At 43.3% G+C, this 21,322-nt stretch overlaps 2 protein-coding genes across 4 annotated transcripts; both read right to left on the reverse strand.

Annotated features, from left to right (window-relative positions):
* Positions 1-981: 981 nt before the first annotated feature.
* On the reverse strand, positions 982-4,333 carry car15 (carbonic anhydrase 15). The gene is made up of 8 exons (XM_035185033.2): positions 4,127-4,333; positions 3,974-4,003; positions 2,930-3,106; positions 2,692-2,837; positions 2,498-2,590; positions 2,345-2,411; positions 2,068-2,228; positions 982-1,970 (listed from the first exon to the last, which is right to left on the reverse strand). The coding sequence occupies exons 1-8, from the start codon at positions 4,176-4,178 to the stop codon at positions 1,746-1,748; spliced, it is 951 nt and encodes a 316-aa protein (XP_035040924.1). The 5' UTR covers positions 4,179-4,333; the 3' UTR covers positions 982-1,745.
* Positions 4,334-5,491: 1,158 nt separating this feature from the next.
* On the reverse strand, positions 5,492-21,163 carry dgcr2 (DiGeorge syndrome critical region gene 2). Of its 3 annotated transcripts, none has more exons than XM_035184083.2 (11): positions 20,685-21,163; positions 14,303-14,335; positions 13,187-13,309; positions 11,289-11,375; positions 10,990-11,218; positions 9,769-9,845; positions 9,480-9,662; positions 9,164-9,367; positions 8,479-8,631; positions 8,051-8,287; positions 5,492-7,962 (listed from the first exon to the last, which is right to left on the reverse strand). In XM_035184083.2, exons 1-11 carry the CDS (start codon positions 20,764-20,766, stop codon positions 7,733-7,735), a joined length of 1,638 nt encoding a protein of 545 aa, XP_035039974.2. In that variant the 5' UTR covers positions 20,767-21,163; the 3' UTR covers positions 5,492-7,732. The 3 variants fall into 3 exon arrangements, with proteins under 3 accessions (XP_035039974.2, XP_035039975.2, XP_035039976.2); XM_035184084.2 differs by having other exon boundaries at positions 10,990-11,200; positions 20,685-21,161; XM_035184085.2 differs by lacking the exon at positions 14,303-14,335 and having other exon boundaries at positions 20,685-21,162.
* Positions 21,164-21,322: the final 159 nt, after the last annotated feature.

The raw sequence follows: 21,322 nt of genomic DNA on the forward strand, positions 1-21,322 counted from the left end.
GACTCCCATTCACACAGAGAGAGAGAGAGAAAAGACTCCCAGTGTGCTCTCCCTCTCCCCCCCCCCCCTCTATCTGTGTGCTTGTGTGTGTACGTGTGTGTCGCCTCGAGGCCGTGACAGGAGGAGGATGGTGTGACCACACGCAGAGAGGATGGCAGAGTCAGAGACAGCATGGGCGCCCAACTCACACTCATCTCCATCTGCTGAACGATATCAAACACACACACACGTCTACACCGAGCGATCTGATTGGTCAGATGTTGTCACTCCAACTGTGCTCTCTCTACTTTATAATGTCACAATTTCATGATGCCATCTTTTTATTATGGTACTTTTGCCTTGATAAAAAAAAACTTAGTATTCCTCCAGAGGTTGTGTGGTGTCTCAGATGTTAGCAATGAAAACATTTTCCTGAAATTACAGCAGGTCTTTATATAATCCAGCAGGTTTTCTGAACAGAACATGGTTAAATGTGTAAATGCCTCAGATTTTGGTTAAAGTTTTAACTGATGGTCCCAAAAAAAGCTTGCAGCACTAAAGGATTACGACACAATCGGCTGTAAAACTCACATTATGGCCACATTTACAGGAAGTATCCACACATGATGTTCAAACATGTGTCACCCTCGGGTATGAAGTAATTGTCTCACAGAACTGGAAACAAGGCTGAAAGTTGAAAGTTTATATCAGTATTCAGAAACAACAGCGAATATGACACAGAATATGTTACAACAGGTTCAGTAAGAAAGGAAATAGTGAACAAGTATCTAATATGTGTTGTTGTTCTTTATTCTGTTCTCTTCACGGAGGTTTTGCTGAGTTATCCATTAGTTTGCATAGTTGAAGTTGTTCTTTGCATGATGCTTGTTTACATAGAGGCCGACAGACAAACGTTTGCATGTTGGGCGCAGGGGAAACATTTCATCACATCAATAGACTTTTACCACACATTATTTTAGACTCTTTATTTAAGCAGTTTAACAGGAAACATTTCAAATAAAACTCTGAAATTTGTGTTAGATGCACCAACTCAAATCAAATGAACACTTCTTATCTGCGTTCCCCTCGCTAGCGCTCGCAGGACGTTTTGCTTTAGTTGGTTATTTGATGATATAAAAACCAGGTGAAATGTGATAGTTGGCAGCTGAGACTGACTCGTGATTGGTCGAGTGTTCGTATCGGAGGGACCTCGCTGATCGCGTCATTGGAGCAAGGTGGCAGCGTTAGTGGCTTCTGGAGAGTGGAAGGAAGTGGAGACGCATCATCCGTCTTTACATACAGTTTATGAAATCAACATGTTAGCGGGGGAGTCATATATACGAAAGTTTTAAAGGTTTTATAAAAATGTAAAAGTCTATTAGCGCGCTTTAATTTTACAATATGTTGACCTACAAACAACCTCAGGCCCAAAGTCAGTAATGAAAGAAAGTAATGAAAACTAAATAATATGCCAGATTTGTAAGAATAAGCACCTGTACAGTGCAAATAAAGGCCGACAGTCATAAATGCACATATCAATAGCACCAGGGCTCCTTTCACATTACTTTAAAGTGTTAGTGATGCAGGGTACAATCATGCAAAGTTAAGTGATAACAGTACTTTTCCTCAGTTTTGTATATGTATTCATTGCTGGACAATCTCTACAGATCTGTAAACTCTACCTCAGGTTCAAATGTTTCTCTGATCACAGAAAAAAATGTGAATCCCTTCTTGTCACGTTTTTATGATTTGAGCTTGAGGCAGCGCTAAAGAGCAGAGAGGAAACACCCCAGTAAAACTAACTGAAGCAGCTGCAGGGACACAGAAGACCCGAGGGGACGCCCGGCCGTCCCTGCGAGGAGTCTGGCGTCTCTGGATGCGGAGATGGTGCGGCTGAAGGTGGGGTGCACGTGTCTGAAGTTGTTCTGCAGGGGCGTCACCTGCTCTGCATCCTCCTCCGTGGAGAAGATCTGCGAGGTGAACTGAGCCAGCTGAGGGGGGGGAATAACAAATACAGTATCACCCAGGAAGCCAAGTATACCTTTATATTAATGGAGAGTGTTTTATGAGATGACTTGAGATTCCTACTTGAGACCACGAGATGAAGATGGGGACTTCGTACAGAGTCCACAGGACCACTTGAGAGCAGGGGGGGGTGGTGAGGCTGCCGTAGTAGCGGTAATACTGACTCATGTTGTGCTTCGGCAGGAGGCTCATCAGCGGGAACGGCTTGACTTTGGTCGTCTGGCCTTTAGAGGAAGGACACGCAGCAGTAATGAGTGAAAGAGTGACGCACAACACGAGCAGGTGTGTGTGTGTGTGTGTGTGTGTGTGTGTGTGTGTGTGTGTGTGTGTGTCTTCTCACCTTTGTAAGCCACTGAGGACAGTTTTTGTGAAATGTGTCCAAAGTGCACGTTCTCTGCGTAAACAACCTGCAAGAAAAGACAGAAGTTGGGATGTAATTGTAAGAAAATAAATGTGAATGCTTGATTGTTTAAAATAAAATTCACAAACTGACGTCAATGAAGAATCCCAGCACAGCCAGTCCCGTCGGATCATCCAGGGCCACTGTGAGATTGGGATGGATGGACTTCATGTTGACTATGTGCAACTGGAAGTGAACCACAAGAAGACAGTTGAGGACCCTGCAGGAGTCTGAGGCAACTCTTTTGCTTTGTGACAGTGTGCAGCTGCCTACTGACCGTACTGTACCTCCATCGGGAATCTGCGTCCGTCCACCGTGTGCTCTGAGCCGTTCGTGGCCGGGCCTCCCCAGTGGAAGTGCAGCTGGATGGTGTGGTACACATCTGGAAGACCTCCGCCGCTCACGGACATCCCACTGCCGACCTGCAGCACGACTGCGAGCAACCAGAATCAAGTCGTCGCCAACACAACTCTCACAAAGACACAATAACACACATGCACAGGAAAGCATCTGCGGTATATTCACCTGAGTGTCCGTCATTTTTCAGTGTCCAGTGGCCGGGCTGGGTCACATCGAAGCCCTCCAGGTGTAAAGGCCCCAGAGACATATTCCTGGTGGTGTGCTGGTCCAGATTAATGGGAGAGTGGTGCTCTTCAAGTAAAGGGTGACACGACGGGAACATGTCTCCCCAAGCGTAAGGATCTGAGGACGGAAGACAAACCACGTGAAGCACAGGACAGAAGAGGAACAGGTGGTGGAGTCCTCTCCAGGGGGTCACGAGACAAATCTGATGGATCTCAAGATGATCACAGTCTCAAAGTTCATTCTTAAACTTGGAAACAGGTCAAACAGTTGACATAACAATTTCCCCACAAGCTCCATTTAGTAGCTGCTCTGGAGCTTTTGACCATATCCCTCTTTCTTCCTCAGATGGATTTTTCCCTGTTGTTGCTGAGTCTCAGGCCTCTCATCCACGTTGGCTTAAAAACTGAGATTGAGATTGACCTCTGAAAAACAGTAGCTGACAAAATTCAGGTCCATTTAGTTGCTCTTCTGGAGCTTTCGACCATAACCCACCACATCACATAGAAACTCTGTACACCAGATGCTCAGATTTCATTTTCTTTGTAGCTCTCTGAGGAAAACTCGCTCAAAAACACCTGTTGAGGAAGAAAGTGTTCGGATCCAAAGCTCCAACAGCAACTAAATGGAACTTGTGATGAAAAGAATACTTCTCGTCTCTCAGACTCTTGCTTGAGTCTTGTAAAATATTAAATATGATTCCCTCGCCTAGAGGCCCGTAGCAGTTATTATTCAAATAACCAAACTGAGAGGAGAAAACCTCTCGATGATTTGCTCCCTACACAAAGAAGAGTGAAACCTCTCTGTCTCTGTCCATGGGTCTAAAGATGCTGCTTCATTTTAAAGGCTCACAAATCAAAAATAGTTGATTAATGTTTTCCACCGACCAGTGGATTACCAGGTAGTATTTATGTTATCATGACTGTTACAATAACAAAACCAGACTTTGTTTTTTAAAATTAAAATAACAGTTGATGGGTCACTTACCACAATGTGGCTCATTGTAGCAGTAGTCATCTGCAATACAGAAACAGCTAAATGTCACTTTTTCTTTACTTTAATTCAATACACTTGAATTTAACAAATATCAGAAACCTTTAATATAGTTTCTGTCGCGTGTGACTAAAGCAGGCCCCTCACCAGAATCCACGGAGGACAGCAGCACCGTGAGGAGAGCAGCGGTCCACATCATCGTCCCGCAGCCGGAGGAGCAGACACTATCTTGAGGTAGACTGAGGATCAGTGCAGACGTCGCCGCTTAAATAAGGAGACGGAGGTGAAAGCTGAGTTTTTTTATTCCCTCTGGCCCTGATCGCTGGACTGTGTCATTACCAGTCTAGTGGTCTTTTTTCCTGATCAACAGGCTCATTGATGCACACACACAGCTTCCCCCCCTCCTCCTCCTCCTCCTCACCCTCCTCGCCGCTGCCAGCATCGATGCCCAGCGACTGGTAACAAGACACATTCATCTCATGGGAAAGTCGAGCTGAGTTGGAAAGCAGCAGATCGTATGTATGGTTTAACGTCAGCGGTGACGGCCTGAATGGGACAGAAGGTGACGAAACAAGACCTGGGGAAATCCATCTGATCATCTGGGACCATGTTTTAATGAGCTTTAGGCAGGTTGTCCTCCCCCCCCCTCCCCCTCATCATTGTTCAGCACAGTTTCAATGTAGTTTATGTGTATGATGAAAATCTGAAAGAAAAATTATTCAAAGTTTATAAATATATTTTCTGATTAGTAAATTAATTAAGTATTATAGAATTTGTAACCTTTTGTAGCTGAAATAACTGGGAAATAAAAAAAACCATCATACAGAATTAATTATGTAGCTCAGGAAATAAAGATTAACTTAATATATTTAGTTTATGTGCCTTTATGTTATCTTCTGTGTTTTTTCCTTTCCTACAAATTGTATTCTAACATAGTTCATCTCATCTTTTTACTCATGAGTCTTTGGCTCAACGTCACTTTAATGTGCTAAATAAACGAATCTGACTTGAAGTTCATCTCTTAACTCTATCTCCTTGACTTTCAGCTGAAGTAGTGAAGCAGCTTAAGGTGGTTTCTCTTCTCCACCGTCTGATAAACTCAGACCCGGGTCTTGACTGAGCAGCTCAGCGTTAAGTGCGTCGTCTCTCCCCTCATCCACTCGTGGATGATGGGATTCTGTCACTACTTGGCCCGTGTGAACAAAGCCTCTCTTCTCCGGCCACGACGCGCTCTCCAGCGGGGTATCACCGTCTCCCTGGTGCCTCGTGAGTCACCGCGTGGGGCTCGAGATCCGCTTTCTTTAAATTATTTGAATCTCTTTACTGCCGTGGATTGGATTTATCCGGGAAACCTCCATCTCCCTGTGGGAGGAAGGGGGATTTCCCCTGCGTCCCACCTTAATCCTCCTCTTCGTCAGCCAGTCAAAGGACTCACAGAGCAGCTAAATGTCAGGATCGATGAGGTGCGACAGAAAGTGTGTGTGTTCAAACCCACTGACTCCTGAGACGTCCTTCATGGTGCAATTTATTTGGCATTTGATTAGATGTACATCTACCTCAGAAAAACAAAAAAGAAACACAAGCCCCCCCCTTCCCCTCTGCAAATGAAGCATTTTTGTAAAATTTAAAAGGCTAAAGAAATAAAAGACAGTAAAACGTAGCGATTTATCATATTTTACATAAAACATTTCAAAATCCAATAAAGTTAGTTCTCACACCCACCATAGTCTCGCACAGGATCTACAGTGTAAATGCTGCTGTTCGGGTCGTGGACACACACGGAGAATTTTAAACTAAATGCAGGAAGGTTTTGAACCGACTGTACAGGACACACACTGTTGAGCTAAAAATATATCCATCCAAAATGTTTTAAATAAAAATAAATCAAAAATCAATTCTCTCAGCATGCCAGAGGATTAAAAACATGCACTGCAGGTCAGAAACATTTCAACCAAACAAGCGTTGATGAGAAAATTAAAAAGATCCAGACCAGTGCACCACCTCGTTTACACACATGCATGTTACGGTTCAGACAATTCATGAGATCTTGTTTGATGGAGTATCCACTGCGGATTGTCAATATGCGGAAATAAAAAGGGGAAAATAGCACACAAAAAAAATATATTTCATAAAGAACATCCAAACATGACAGATGTTGCACAGTCATTCCTTCACAACCGTTTTGGTAAATGTCCGATCAAAAGCTTGTTGGATGCTGGTGGTTGTGGCTCGTTCGATAAAATTCATCCTCGGGCGAGTCAAACGATTGTCGTGGTAACCGGGGGGGGGTCAAACCTGTTCCAAGTATACAGTTTACACTTTTCTTTTATTACAATTTTTTTTAGTTTTTTGCTGCAATCCCACTGAGAAACAAGAACAACAGACCCATCAACACCGAAACAGAAACGATTCACATCTACAGTCAGTGACGTCAGTAGCTGAAAAACAAGCTTGATAACAGATGTACTGAGAGATCTCTCACACACACACACACACACACACACACACACACACACACACACACACACACACACACACACACACACACACACACACACACACACACACACACACACACACACACACACACACACACACACACACACACACACACACACGACAACTGACAAATCAACTTTCCAAATAAAAAAAGAAAAACTGATTTAATCGAGGGATGAGCTTCGTTACTGAACATGGTTCGTTTACACAACTACCCTGTGAAGAGTTGACGAAGTAACAACACTGCGTAATTCAATGAATTTACGATCATAATTTGTGATTTTAAACAAACTTTTCTCCTCAAATTTAATTGATCATCACTTATCTGCACACTTGAAAAAGCGTCACCGCGACCGTCCCACAATAAATCAATCAAGATTACAACCGGCAGTCATAAATAATCGTCAAAGAGAAACACAAATTCAGTATTTATCAGTACTACAACATTCGCTGATACAGAACGCGTCGTGTCAGCTGAGAAAAACCTTACAGGAGGAAACTAATCGTACCTTCTTATGGAGGTTAAACCTCCTCACTACAAAACATCTCTCGCTGCAAATATGAGCTATAAACCTGGAAGACGGCTTCATGTATCAGACTAATAAGAAAGTGTAAGGTCAGAAGGTTTGGACGAGCGAGTAGAAATCTTGTTCGGGGGACATGCTGCGACAGACGGGGCTGATGGGAACATGATTTTGCAGATGTTTAAATGACGCAAACAGAAAAAGCACAAGGAACAAAAGCTGGCTTCACTGTACGTCTGTCATTTTTTCCCTGTCTTGTGCTGGACTAAAACACACAAGTATTACAAATCTGACGGGCACAGACCTGAGGGGGGGTATTTACATCAGGGCGTCTCGACCAAGCAGGTCAACTCTGAGATGTTTTCAAAAAGCTTCGCTCAGTCGACGCTAAAAGTAAAAGTGTAGCCGTCTCAGATTGAACGTATTGTTTTTCTTCTCTGTACAGAAACAGTTCTCTCTCTGCTGCCTCGGATGCTGGTGGAAAAAAAAACTAAAACAAATTCAGAAGTCCAACTGCACAATTTTCAGAATCAGGGCATCGATCCCGTCACCTTAAAGAGAACAGGCTGCTCCAGCTCCTGATTCGTCTGTACAAATAATAACGCTCCTCTCTGCCGTCAGCGTTTTAGATGAATGACACAACAACGTGCTGTGTCCTCTCCTGTGTGCAGGACGTTCTCACGACCCTCCTCCACCAGCAGGTAATGTCCGGGTGCAGCTTCCTGCCGTCCTATACCACGGTGCTGAGGGTGGTGCAGTCTGCAGGCATGGGGGCGGGGGCGTGGCCATCTGTCGGCGTGTCAGGCCCCACCAGGAGGGTGCTGCTATCTATGGAGTCCTCCCTCTCCTGAGTGGCCGGCGCCGAGCCCGGCATGGGGCAAGACGTGTTGGGAATATCTGCCTGCAGGCCGTCCACCATGGCGTTCATCTGGCTCGGCACCATGGAAACCCTGTTGTGTCCTGAAGGAAACGACAAGGAAAGGAAATGAGAACTCTCTTTCTGAACACGGCGAGAAACATGAATAACGAGACGAGGATGTGCGCGTACCGAGGTCCACGTAGAGGAGGCTGTCCGGGTTGATGGAGGCCTCGTACGGGGGAGGGGGGTCATCGGGGTGCTGGATGTCGGGGTACTTGTAGGCTGCGTACGGGGGCGGAGGCTCCTGGAAATGAAACGCTCCTCCCTCTCCATCATCAGACAGATGCAGGGGAGTGAGGCCGGTGCCAAAGGCGTCCGGGCCGTAGTCAAAGCCGGGGACTCGTCTTCCAAGGTTAAAGTGGTGCACTGACAAAAACAAACAACAGACAGATACAGACGATCATCATCAGCAACAGCACATATATAAAATAAAAACTCACAAGCTGCCATTAAATCAACTGAAACTGACTATAACAAGTGAGCCTCATTAGAAAACTTCATTATTATCGACCAGAGAGAGGTGTGTGTGGTTGTGAACATCCAACATTGATGCTCACAATTTCCTCCAATCAGTGTCTCGATGCGTTCGCGCCGTCGCTGTCGGAGTCTGTGCACCATGAAGAGCAGCAGGGAGAGGATGAGGAAGGACGAGATGCAGCTGACGATCAGTCTCATTCCACTGGCCATCGAGTCAAAGAGACTGTTTCCCTCTGAAGAGGAACGTGAGAGGAAAAAACAGACAAAATGAGATCATTATCGTAACCCTGGGTTTAATAAATGTTTAAATGTATGAATATCAGAAATCAGCCTGAACACCTCATTGGTGTCCTAGAGTCCACAAAACAAAGCCCTGACTAGACAGTAGATGTCAGTAATCTTCATTATTCTTGTTAAATTATTCAATTTATTAAAAGAAAAAATGTTTTTTTGGCAATGCGGCCATGTGGTATGCACCCTAAACCCCTTTTGTTTATCGAGTCACACCTTATTAAATTCTTTTAAATATTATGCTGTAGAATTTGAAATCCTATGGTTTTGAGTCAAAGTTGCAGTAAATTAAATATAGTAGATTTGTGTGGAGCTCCATCTTGTGGGACCATGAGCCCTGAAGGTTACATTAAAATGTTTTCATAGATTTAAAAGATTCTTTGACAACCAGAACCAGTGACTAAACTCATGAGAAAACATCCTGCCTGTGTGAAACAGCACTGGTCAGTGAGATGCATGAGGAGAGGGCAGTACCTGGGTCCAGGCAGGTGAACTTGCAGCACTCTTTAGGATCCTTGCGGAAGTGCTGGCAGCCCTGCGGCCGCTCGCACAGCGCTGCCACGCACATCTCAGGCTCGCCGTCGTGACACGTGCAGCTCAGACATGGGTCGTCCCCCTTGGGGGTGAAGTAGTAGCCCTCGTTTACGACATTGTCTTTTATATCCACACATGTTTGCCCTGTCAGGGAAAAAATAACATGCAGACAAATTAAAAAAACACGTCACAAATGATGATGCATCTGGATGATGCATCGACACATCTGTCAGAAAAAGAAGACATGAGCACATACTCCTCTTGCAGAGAAAGGGGAACTTCTTGTAGCAGTTCTCGGCGTGCCAACTGTGAAGGCCTCGTTCATTCATGCTTTTGATCTGAAAGCGCTGGAGCTGAGCACAGAAGACGTTTTCCTGGGTGGGAGACGCCTCCCCGAAACTGGTGAGACCCTCAGGTGGAAGAAACACCTGCATTGATCCTGTTGAGAGACAAAACACCAGAAGTTTTTAACATTCCCAACACTCAAGTCAAGAATCAGAAATTAACATCTTATTCTGACAAACCCATAAAAGATTTGTATATACCTTTGTATGCTACCTCCCAGCGGCCCTCCAGGGAGTGGTTCTGATTGGTGATCACATACTGGTAGCCCACCCAAAACCTTAAAAAGAAACAAAAAAGAGTTACCAAATTGTTTAACTTTACATTGTCAAATGGTGTATTATAGGGTTTGTGCACATGACTATTTGAAGTGATTAAAATTGCCACCATTGGCCACTAGGTGGCCTACTAACAAAACAGAGCACTATCATTGACATAAACAAGTGAAACTTTTAATCCCAAAATGCATAGTTTCTGACACCAGAGAGTTAAAGTGCACATGTTCTGGCAGCTTTTCATTGAGTAAAGAGAGACCAAGTGAAAGACAGAGGAAATGAAAGTGCAGAGGTTGAACAGAGCCGAGCACATAAGTAGAAATATCACAGAAACTGCACAGTGTGTGGGCACTTGACAGAATCATGAGAAACCATTTCTGGTAAACAGACTGTATTTAAATAGCACTTTTCTGGTCTTCCCTGCCACTCAAAGCTCTTTACAGTACAAGTCCCATTCACACTTGTATAGGCAGTGCTTTTTCTATCGTACACTATTCATACACTCCATCCTGTTGACAGGAGGAGTTGGGGATTGAACCACCGACCTTCTGGATAGTGGACGACCTCCTCCACCAAAGCCAAACAAATCTGATTATCTGGTCAAATAAATATATGAGGAAGATCACAAAGTTTGATTCAACTGTAAAGGATCCAGAAAATCCAGCTTCTTCTGGAATGTTTGGAAGTCTTAGGGGAGTTTTCACAACCTCTGCGTTAGTTAAATCAGACTCTGTTTTGTTTTCAGCCTCAGTGTGATTTGTTTGGGCAAGTATGAACAAAGTGTTCTCACTCCGGTCACACCAAGATCCTTTAGAGGACACGGTCTCAGCCTGGCTGTGAGTAAACTCTGAAGCAGTTGGCTTGAGGTGGAAATGTGATGTGTTATCAATCTGAACAACCACCAGATGAACTCCTGTACAGCTGTAGCCTGGTGCACTTTGCATTGTGGGTTGTGATGGACCACACAAACTGTAGCAACTGAAGCTGTTGCATGAAGTTAAAGACAGGATGTACAGACACATCAGAGCAATAAGGGAAGTGCATGTTCTCGTATGGTTTGATGTGATGAATGTTGGTTTGCAGATTCATCGGAGCAGAGCAAACTAAAGGTGTAAAGAAAAATTTTAAAAAAAGGAAACACAAACTCACTTGCACTGGTCTTTGCGCTCGCAGACTTTATCGTCAAAGTCCACCTCGATCTTTAGGATGAACTGCAGCTCCTCGTTGGTCACAAACGTGGCCAGCGAGCCGTTGACTTTCTGACAAGTGTCCACGGCCTGCCAGTAGTTCTCGTTCCGCAGGTACACTTTGTAACAGCTGGCTGTCTTCTCATAGTGGTGCCACCCGCTGGGGCATTTCTCTGTGGACCAAGGAGAAACTTTACGATTGTGGTTAATATATAATCAACTAAAATTTTAAAAAAGGGGAGAGCAAAGTTAGATTCTTACTGTTGAAGCGCACAGGCTGAGCCACGCCAATGACGTCTTCTACCTGGTCATACCCGTTACCAAACCGGAACCTCTCCTCCTTTACAGCTGCAAGAGAATTACTCAGAGTCAACAAACGAGAACTAGTCTTTTATTCAACTGGTCATCTGAGTTTTTTTCAGTGCAGATTAGTTTGTGTTGTGCAACCTGTAAAAAGCGTGTGATGTAATCAGAGCCTGTCAGACCACTCCTGTGTTCAAAGCCTTTTCATTTGTCTGAGAGTCTAATACGTTAACAGATAAACTGCCGGTGGAAAAGCCCTTGTTTGTTAAAAGTCAAGCGAGTTTCTGTTTTCATATGTTCATAGACTGTATGGACAAATACTAGTTTTCCTCTAAGTGCTTTCTCTCACCTCTTACTTCTCGTTTACAGCAATACTTTCGATTTGAAGTGAAGTAGGAGTTTCCACAACTTCTCAATTCTCAAACTAAGACATGACCTGAACTGAAAACCTAGTTGCGGAAATTCTGAGAATCTATTTAAAACGAATTTCTAAAAAATATACGGTATCTAATGTTTTTAGTCTAGTTATTTAGAAATTTCTATAAAAACCTGACACTCTGCATCAGGGGTTAACCACACACTGCCTCTTGTTACCTTAAAGGTCTGTTGGTCTGCTGTTAGCGGTACAATTACTGGTCTTGTTTGCAATGTGGCTTCCTTTTCTTCAGCCTGCAATGTGTATTCTCTGCCAGTTGCATATTAAATAACACAGTTTCCTGGGTTTAGTTCTGTAGTTTGTGTGTTGACACGGTGAGGTTGACCAGTTTGCTCTGGTATTTGTCAGTGTCCGGCTGGATTTAGTGTGAAGGATTGCTGCTGAACCTTATTATCCAACAAAGAGCTAATCCCAAGAAAGAGCATTGATTTCAATACATGCTGTTGATTTAGCAGAGACTGCTCACTGAGGCGTATGTAAAACCCTGGGTTTTTTATTGCATTTCTCTATTAAAGCACAAATATGCTGCACAGGCAGAAACACGATACTCAGCTGCAAGATCTTTCAACGAATAATAATCAGCAGAAGATACAGAATATACCATATACGCATCACGGTTAGAAAGGAAACAGAAGGACGTTTCTGCTTCGGTGTTCAGTGCCGTTGGCGATGCTTTATTTCCTGTTTGATAAATGAGGCCTGTGTGAAACCTCCCTCAGTGTACAGTGTTGTTGACAGGCCTACAGCATCTCAGACTCAGTATGTACAGCTGTATGGAGGTCACATGCTGGACTCAATCCTTTTCAATAATTCCCATTATGCGGTCAGAGATCTGGGGATAAGGTCTCTCTGGGTTTAGATGAAAACAATAGGATTCCGGTCAAAGGCTTAGCACTGCATTATCTATGCAGTGTCGAAGAGATCAACCCACACTAAACGAAAACACTGACACATGTGCAGCCACTAAAAATTCCACTCTCCATCCCTCTGCCATCTGAGGCTGGCAGTCCACGGCAGCTAATCTTTGTGATTCACTGTGGTGGATTAGAAAGACCTTTTTCCGACCTGCAGATTTAACACTAAGTCTGAACTACTTTGTAGAAGCAAACCAGCTGGACCGAGCTGTGTTTGGGGGTTTTACTACAAACACACACAAAAGTAACTGGAAAGGCACATATCTCCACCAAAGGCCCAAAAGATATCAGTTCCCAAAATACGTCTGATTTCTTATAAAGTATCCCAGTGCAATTTAAAGGCGCATCCACACTCATATACACGTATATAGAACAGCTCAGTTGCGATGCAATCGTCCAAATGGGGAAAAAGTCCTGTGTGTTGCTATTCTTTGCAGAAATCAATCATGGTATGGGTGTTGGATAACACAGTGGGTGTAAAAGGGCTTAAGCGAGCTAATACTCACGGGGGCAGTCCATCTCGTCACTCTTGTCCTCGCATGCTGTCCAGCCGTCGCACTGCCAGGACATTGGGATACACTGCATCTTCCCACTGCGGCAGGCAAACTGCCCGGGGCTGCAGCGCTGCTCTGAAACACAACAAGAGGTCGAGTGGTCAAACCTGCGTGTGACTGAGGCATCTTTCAAACAAGAGAAAACCATCTAACGTGCAGCAGAGGACTGAAAGAGGACACATGAGCTTTCATGGCAGATTAAAAAACAAGAGATCTCAGATGATAATGATGTGAAAATTTGGGGTATGGAATAAATTAATAGTTTGATGGTGACAAGGTGCAAATTAAGGGAATTTAAGTCAAATAAAACCAGGAGTATCACTGCAGCCAGTGAATCTGGATGCTTCAGTACATATTATACATATGTCATTCAATATATTGACAAAGCAAAGAAGGATAAAATAGATAACTGTTAGAAATTAAAAGGGGATCCTGCCAATGAGGAAATTCCACAGCAGTTGGTAACTGAATAGTTTTAAATTGGTTCAGACCCTCTGATCGTGTCTGAGTAATTCAATATATAGAATAAAATGAGACCAGAGAATAAAACATGACCTCTGTGAGTTAGTCTTTAAATAACCCTGCAGTAATGAGGGCAACTGGAAAGAGGCAGCCTCAGACCTCCAGCAAACACATACTTAACCACATGTACAGGCTTATTGTCCGTTTATATCCCTCGGCAACATTTTGAGCTAAGTGGGTCTCCACGTCCTATGAGACTAATGTAAGCGATTCCTCTGCATCAGAGCAAACTGTGTTAAACTTTATTCATGTGATGAACAAACCAGTCTCTTATCTATCACGGGAGGGGGAAATGATCTCATGTCTAAAGAGATCAGTGTAACAAAATATGATTACTACTTTAAAGTTATAGTTTTTCTAACACCATATCAAGAAATGATCAGCTCAAGCACAAAAAACTCCAGATTTGAATTTCTTTTAGGTAAAACTTTTCATCTAAAAGAGCTTTCAGGACAAAAAAAAAAGGTTCAAACTAAAGAAGCTGCTGATATATTCAAACAAAAAGCTCAGACAGCTACTACACTAGAAGACACACAGCTTTCTTACCTGACAATAATCTTGCCAGAGCTAGCCGTGGACCTGAAACAAATAAAAACAATAGAGTGACTATTCTGTCAAGTGTCTTTGACTTTGAGGAAGTTTCAATTTCACTTCTTGCCAAAGCCAGTGTGATTTTAAAAAACAGACGATGCTCAACTTGTTTGTGCTGCTCTCTATGTTGACTATAAGGAAATCTATTATTTATACTGTCGACAACCCTGGTATTAGTCAGTGTCCAGTGATTTCCCCCGGTGCTCCCCCAGCGGTGTGTACATTAGACCATCTGTTCTTGGATACAGGTGGTTATTTGGACCCACAGTGGAGCTGGACCACCCACTCAACTGGCAAATATGGCAACGCTATTTTTACTGAGAAAAACCCCCCCAGCTTTGCGCTATTTCAAGACTGTGACTATTGTTCCACCTGTGTACCCACCACCTGAGCCGACGGTAAACAAAAAATGATTTACAATGAGCCCACAGAGCAGAGTCGAAACTTACTCTAAGCTTTAAGATAGTCAACTCGCTCTCTATTTATACTCGAGCTTGATATTAGCTTTGGGAATGCACTGACCAACTCATTCTATTTAAAACCAGACTTCATTGAAAGTTTTCCCATTGTTACATTTACAGCCTTACCAATATGGATTTTTGGGGCCGTTGCTGATACCGACTTTAGAGAGTAAAAAAAAATTCTAGTTCCATTATGATCTTCCTGTTTTAACAATGTATCCGTCTTCTCACGGAGCCGAAACACAAGACGACGAGAGAACTGTTCAGACCTTCTAAGGATAAATAGCATGAACTATAATTTCAAAAACACAAGGAATCTCACATTACACAAGATGTACTTTTTATGCCCTAGTACTACTACGAAAGTCACCGACCTCACATTATCAAGTTGTACTGACTTTATTTTGCTCATCTTCCTGTATGTAGACAGATGAAATACGCTTAATCAAATATGATCACTATAGTTATTCTGTCATTCATGAGCCAATGCAAACATTATCTGTAAACGATGAGGCGAAAACACTTAAAGTGAACCCATCCTTTATCGCGGACCTTAACTGAAATTGTCTTCACTCTGTCAAAAGGTGTTTTAAAAGCACTCACACACAGCAGACGCCACCCTGTCGCACTTAAGACTAAGTGGATTGAGACGCATTACAGACCTGTCTGTCTCCTGGGACCCCAGCGGCCTGAATGTGTGTCAGGTTGATGGATACCATTAGAGACCACGTATCCCAAATGCATTAGAGAAGATTTGTTAGTGATTTAAATTATTAATATTTAGACAAAACAAATGTATGTTGTGGGACAAGAGGAGGCAGGATACAAAGAAATGCACACGGCCGCCAGCTTACTTTTTTGTATATTAAGACTTGTTGCTTCGCTATTTTAGCACATTGAGAACTAACCAGCGAACAGAATCCAAATCTAGCTGCTTTCTGCAGCCTGGAAATGTGACTAACTCTTGTTAAGCCTCATCAACATGTGTTCATGACCAGAAAAAAACACACCACATGGTTTCTGATGCATCCGAGCTCTGTTTGAATAAAGACTTGCTGCCTTCACACATCAGTATTCATGCTTTCTGTGCTTGTCTGATAACTGCTGCTGCAGGAAAATCCACAAGCTCCTCTCCCCCTCTCTGTTTGGTGGGGATTTCACTGCACATATTAAATATTTGATATGGTGATTAGTTAGTCTTTTTTTGGTTTTGAAGACCATTTGACAATTGACAAATGGTTAACGTCATATAGCAAAGATTACTGCTGAACACACTGTAACTATACACTGTATATGAAGATGGACGACATGACTGTTCCAAGTAAGTAAAGCAAACATCTTGATTCGCCACCTGGTGGCCGGCTGCAGTATAGGTCTTAAACTCTGCCTCCTCCGTGTTAGTGGATTTTTGAATGGGAGGAAGTGGGGATGCATCGTTCATCTTTATAAACACTTATGTACCTGCCTGTGTATCACAGCATTATAGACTAATGAATGTCAAACGAGGTTGTTCTGAATTTTTTTGATTTTAAATGAGGTTGAGAATAACGAAGAGCGAGCAGGATACAATTATTGTCCTTTTCTCTCACAAGCTTTGGGATTTTGTAATGTCGAGTATACAAAAGAGTGACTCTTTGAAAAGTGAGCCTCTGCAGCTCTTACATAATCAACAGAAAAATACAATAATGACAATGAAAGCGCTTTTACTCAGTCATACCGAAAAGCAAGGGTTATGGTGAACTGTCCTTGTGCACACGTTGTTTCATCTCCAGCCTCTAATGAATCACATCAGCTCTGAGGCTCACTGTTAAAAGCACTGAGTGGGTACAGGCATTCATGTCCATTTCATTATACTAACCCACATTTAAAACCAATATTTCTCTCTGCTCTGTGTGGATAGAAACAGAGCAGGTCCTTCAGATGAACCAAGCTGTTAGGTTTGCAAAAGATAAGCAGAAAAAAGCATGTTGGGCAACTTCTTGAACTGGCCTCCAGGAAGATGAAAGTATATTTTAGTGTTTCCTGTTTTGCACTGAAAGCACTTTCATTTCCCATGAGAACTTATGTACCACAGTCAATACTTATACAATACAATACGCTCTCAAATACAGAGCTTTACCACTGAGGTTCTCCATATTAAAAGAAAAGCTAACAAGGGTTATTTGCTAATTAATTCACACATCTAGTGTGTTCCAGTGAGGATGATCTTTACTGACCTATATCATAAAATACCCAAATGTATCGTTGCCCTGAGTAAAATATTTCCGCACCGTGGAACTTTCTGTGTTCTCAACATGAACTTTTTTCTGCTCAACAACACAGGACAGCAGCAGGAGCGGAGCATTGCAAAACATTTCAGATGTGAGGGGGAGAAAGTCTTGTTCTCGAGCCAGAGATGTGTGGAAGGTCAGGGCCGTCTCACAGCCGACGGCAGCAGGAAATAACTCGTATGTCTTCATCTAACATCTAACTACTCGTAGAGGTCAAGGGAACTAACAAAAGACAATTCAAAGATTCTAGATTTTATCTTACAAATTTTAGATAATTAGCTACATAAAACAAGATTAACCATTCTATTGTGGGTCACTTTGTCTGTATTCCAAACCAATGACCTACTTTAAGATGCAAGTGTGTATAAAGGGCTCTTAACTGAGCCAATGTGCACATCTCTACTGCTCTGAGTCAATTATCTGCAGACAACTGCTTAATAAGTTGCCCTGAGCGAAACTATTGTTCCTACTGGTTATCATTAAACTTGCATTTCCCCAAGTTCATAAACTAGTTAGCATGCTGGCTAGAAAGACATTAGTTTCATACATAAACTTTACCAGAAACAGACAAATGACAAAGCGTATAGTAGTTTAGTAGACTGATGAAAGGTTTTCTACATTTGGGTCATTGCAAGTTAATTGTCAACTGTGACTGTTGTTTTCATCAGCTGACTGGTTGTTGACAGATGACGCCTGCCAAAAGTTCAACCACGGTCAACGTGTTCTGTGCAGAACAAATGGTGACAAATAAGCTGCCAGAGCAACACGGCCCCACAGACAATAAACAGAGTTCAGCTGACTTGTTGCTCAAATTTATGGCCAAGTAAACACAAAGGGAAAGAGGTCAGTCTCTATAAGATACACTGTTACTGGACTCTGATAACGTTGCCTGATTCGATGATCGTTTTATAAAAATGTATTTGCTGATGTTGTCTGTGTTGTCAACTGCATTTAAAGTAGGTCAGGCTTTGAGAAGCTTTGTATAGCTTCAGCTTCGGGTCGATAGTCCACCTGACACAGTGTCTTTGTACCATCAGAGTAAACTGAAGTAGCAGGATCCAATAAATGACATTATTTGCAAGAGAAACCGACCTTGTCTTTAAAAGTGGTTCTGATCATTATTTTTTAAATAAAAAAATCATTGTCTCTCCAAACAATTTGAATGTTAATGTTACCTGGCTGACTGTCGAGCATCTAGACCTGGTTGAATAAGACTGAAGGCTTCTTACAAATCTTTAAAAGCCATTTAGAAATGTGACATTTATGCACAGTGCCAAGCAAAGCTCAAATAAAACCTTAACCTTTGAGAGCAACTTCTCCTGCTTCAGTAACCTGCTGTGGAACCAGTCTTGAAACCACGTAAGCCAGGCGCAGAGTGGATGCTAAACTGTCCGATTCTGACATTTTTGAGAAATAAGAGGAGAAATCTTTCATGCTCACACCTGCCCAATTATTTCTGTTGAATTATGTTGCAAGAAACAGGACTATTCCGTTTCTGGACGTCCAACGGGACGCCTGTACATGATATGCACCAGCATGCTCTGCAAAAACACACCCTTTCTTACAGTGCAGCCTGTGCAAGTAAACAGATAGCCTCCTGCTGAAACCCTGGGATGAAGGCCACATCACAACCCAAACAATAAGGAGTGATTTCACACAAAGTGAAACCCAGGCAACACTGTCACAATACAAACTAAGGTCTTGAGTTCACTCTTGAACGTTTAAGAGATAAGATGATGTAGCCTTTGAAAAGGTAAATAACCACAGTTGACTTAACTCTGTAATCGGATGCAAATGAACCACAATGAGCCTCCTAATAGGAAGTGAATGTGTGCCCAGGAGCCACAACTCTACACAAAAAGAAGCCTGCAGTTTGTTATCTGTAATGTGTGTTCTAGGCGGGAGGTTACACCTGCTTACTGAGCCAAATGACGATATATTTATTCAAGGGTGGAGCTGATAACAGTTCATAATCTATACAAGTGCCAGAATCACAAGGCCAGGAGGAGATCACAATATGCACGAGACAAGTGAACATAATGCCAGTGTTTCATAAAACACTGGCACCAAGTATTTCCTTATGAGGGTTTGTTTTAATGGTTTTCATAAGTCGTGTATTGTATCTGAAGCAAGTTGCACTTCTTATCCTATATTATGATCATAAGCATCTTCATGGGAAGTCATGGCTGATGCATCAGTTTACCACTGTGATGTGTTTTAGCCGTGCAGCTGCAGGATAGAGTGAATGAGAGCCAGGTTTAGTGATGCAGGAGGAAGAATCTCTCACAGGCATTTCAAATTACAGATTCACGGCTGAAGCGGAGACGAAGGAGGGATGTTGTGGAGGGTAAACAAATGCTTTCATTCAAAGGAGTGAAGACACCAATTAACCGAACAAGGAAGAAGAACAAGACGACTGTTTTAAGAAGAAGAAGAAGAAGAAGAAGTACCATCATACATGATTACCCTACATGGGGGTGTGAAGTAATGAAAAGGGAAAGAGAAGTACAGTAGCAGATGGCGATAATGCACCTGGACGTAGGTTTCCAGCCGACAATAAACCGAAAAAAGAAGAATAAGAAGTGTCAACTAGCTAATTATTAAGAGGCTGATGTGATTTTTCTGCGAATAAAGTTGCTGTGTGGACTGTGCATCAAGTCTTTTGTCGTTTCATGAGTCATGTTTTAATTGTGTTGTATCTGCAGCACGTTGCACCAGTGACATGACTAAGATGCAACACAATCATTCTTGATCTATCTACTTAGAAGTTACAAGAATTATGATCCAGAGCATCTTCGTGGGAGGTCTTGGCTGGAGCCTTAGTGTGTCGTTTGTGTTTTAACTGTGCAGCTGCAGGATTGAGTGAATGAGAGTCAGGTTTAGTGGAGGAAGAAGAATCTCTGACATGCATTTAAAATTACAGATTCACGGCTGAAGCGGAGACTGAGCAGGGATGTTCTGGAGGGTAAACAAATCCCTTGAATAACAGGATTTTAACACTAACCCACAAATAAACCGGACAAAGAAGAAGTGATTGTCCCGGTGACACATGACTTCTCATCCTAAAACACAACACAATCATTCTTGATCTATCAACTTAGACGGATTGAGTGAATGCGAGTCAGGTTTAGTGGAGGAAGAAGAATATCTGACATGCATTTAAAATTACAGATTCACAGCTGAAGCGGAGAGACTGAGGAGGGATGTAAACAAATCCTTTGATTCAAAGGAGTGAAGACAACAATCTCGAATAAGTTGAGAAAGGGTTGAAACTAGCTTCTTGCTAAAAAAAGAAGCAATGGTTGATGTGATATTTCTGAGAATAAAGTGTCTGTGTGGACTGTGCATTGAAGTCAGTGAGTGACTTGTGATTCAATGATTGCCAAATTGTGGTGTTAGTTGACCTGCTGGTACTAAACCCCCACCCCCACCTCCGTGCCGACGCACTGCCCGGCAACAGCAGCACAGCGGCGGCACGAGCCCCCCACTGGAGCCCGTGGTTCTCTCCAGCAGGCCCCTCCGCCTGAACCCCTCAGCTGTAATCTGTTTATCCCTCTCTCCACAGCGGTAATGTGCGCGGAGCAGGAGCGACATAGACGGGATTACCTGTCCGTGGTGGGTCCGTTAGCGTGAGGACGAAGAGGAGAGAGAAGAGGACGAAACTGCTGCTGTCAGCCTTCGGCAACATTTATCCTCCATTCATAGTAACTCCTCTATCCAGAAATGTGAAAACATAGACCGAGGATCTGTACCGTCGTCGCCGCCTCCCACCTTCCTCCTCCGGAACTATCACGTTAAACGCTTCACGCTGCTTTCACCCATTTCCCTTCATGCGTTCGAGGCGGCGACAAACGGGGGAAGAGGGCGTTCGCGGAGCATTGTGACGGAGACGGGGTCGAGGCTTTTCCGGGGCCGAGGAGCTAACGTTAGCTTCGCTGGCGCCGCCGTTAACGTCGTCCTCCTCCTTCTAACGCTGCTCGGTGCGGAGCGGCGCTGATCCAAGATGGCTGCGGCCTCCTCATCACAACAATCCCAAACATGCAGCACACAGGCGGCAGCTGGAGGAGCTGCCGGGGCGGAGTCAGCGGATTAGACCCGGAGAGACACACGATCACCAGAGTGCGTGCGTGTGCGCGTGTGAGAGTGTGTGTGTGTGCGTGCGTGTGTGTGTGATGCATTCAACCCAAAATACTATCTGTTTGTACGGAGCAAACATATGAATAATAATAATCATCATCGCCATC

The sequence above is a fragment of the Hippoglossus stenolepis genome, chromosome 18 (assembly GCF_022539355.2).
Source record: "Hippoglossus stenolepis isolate QCI-W04-F060 chromosome 18, HSTE1.2, whole genome shotgun sequence".
Lineage (NCBI taxonomy): Eukaryota > Metazoa > Chordata > Actinopteri > Pleuronectiformes > Pleuronectidae > Hippoglossus > Hippoglossus stenolepis.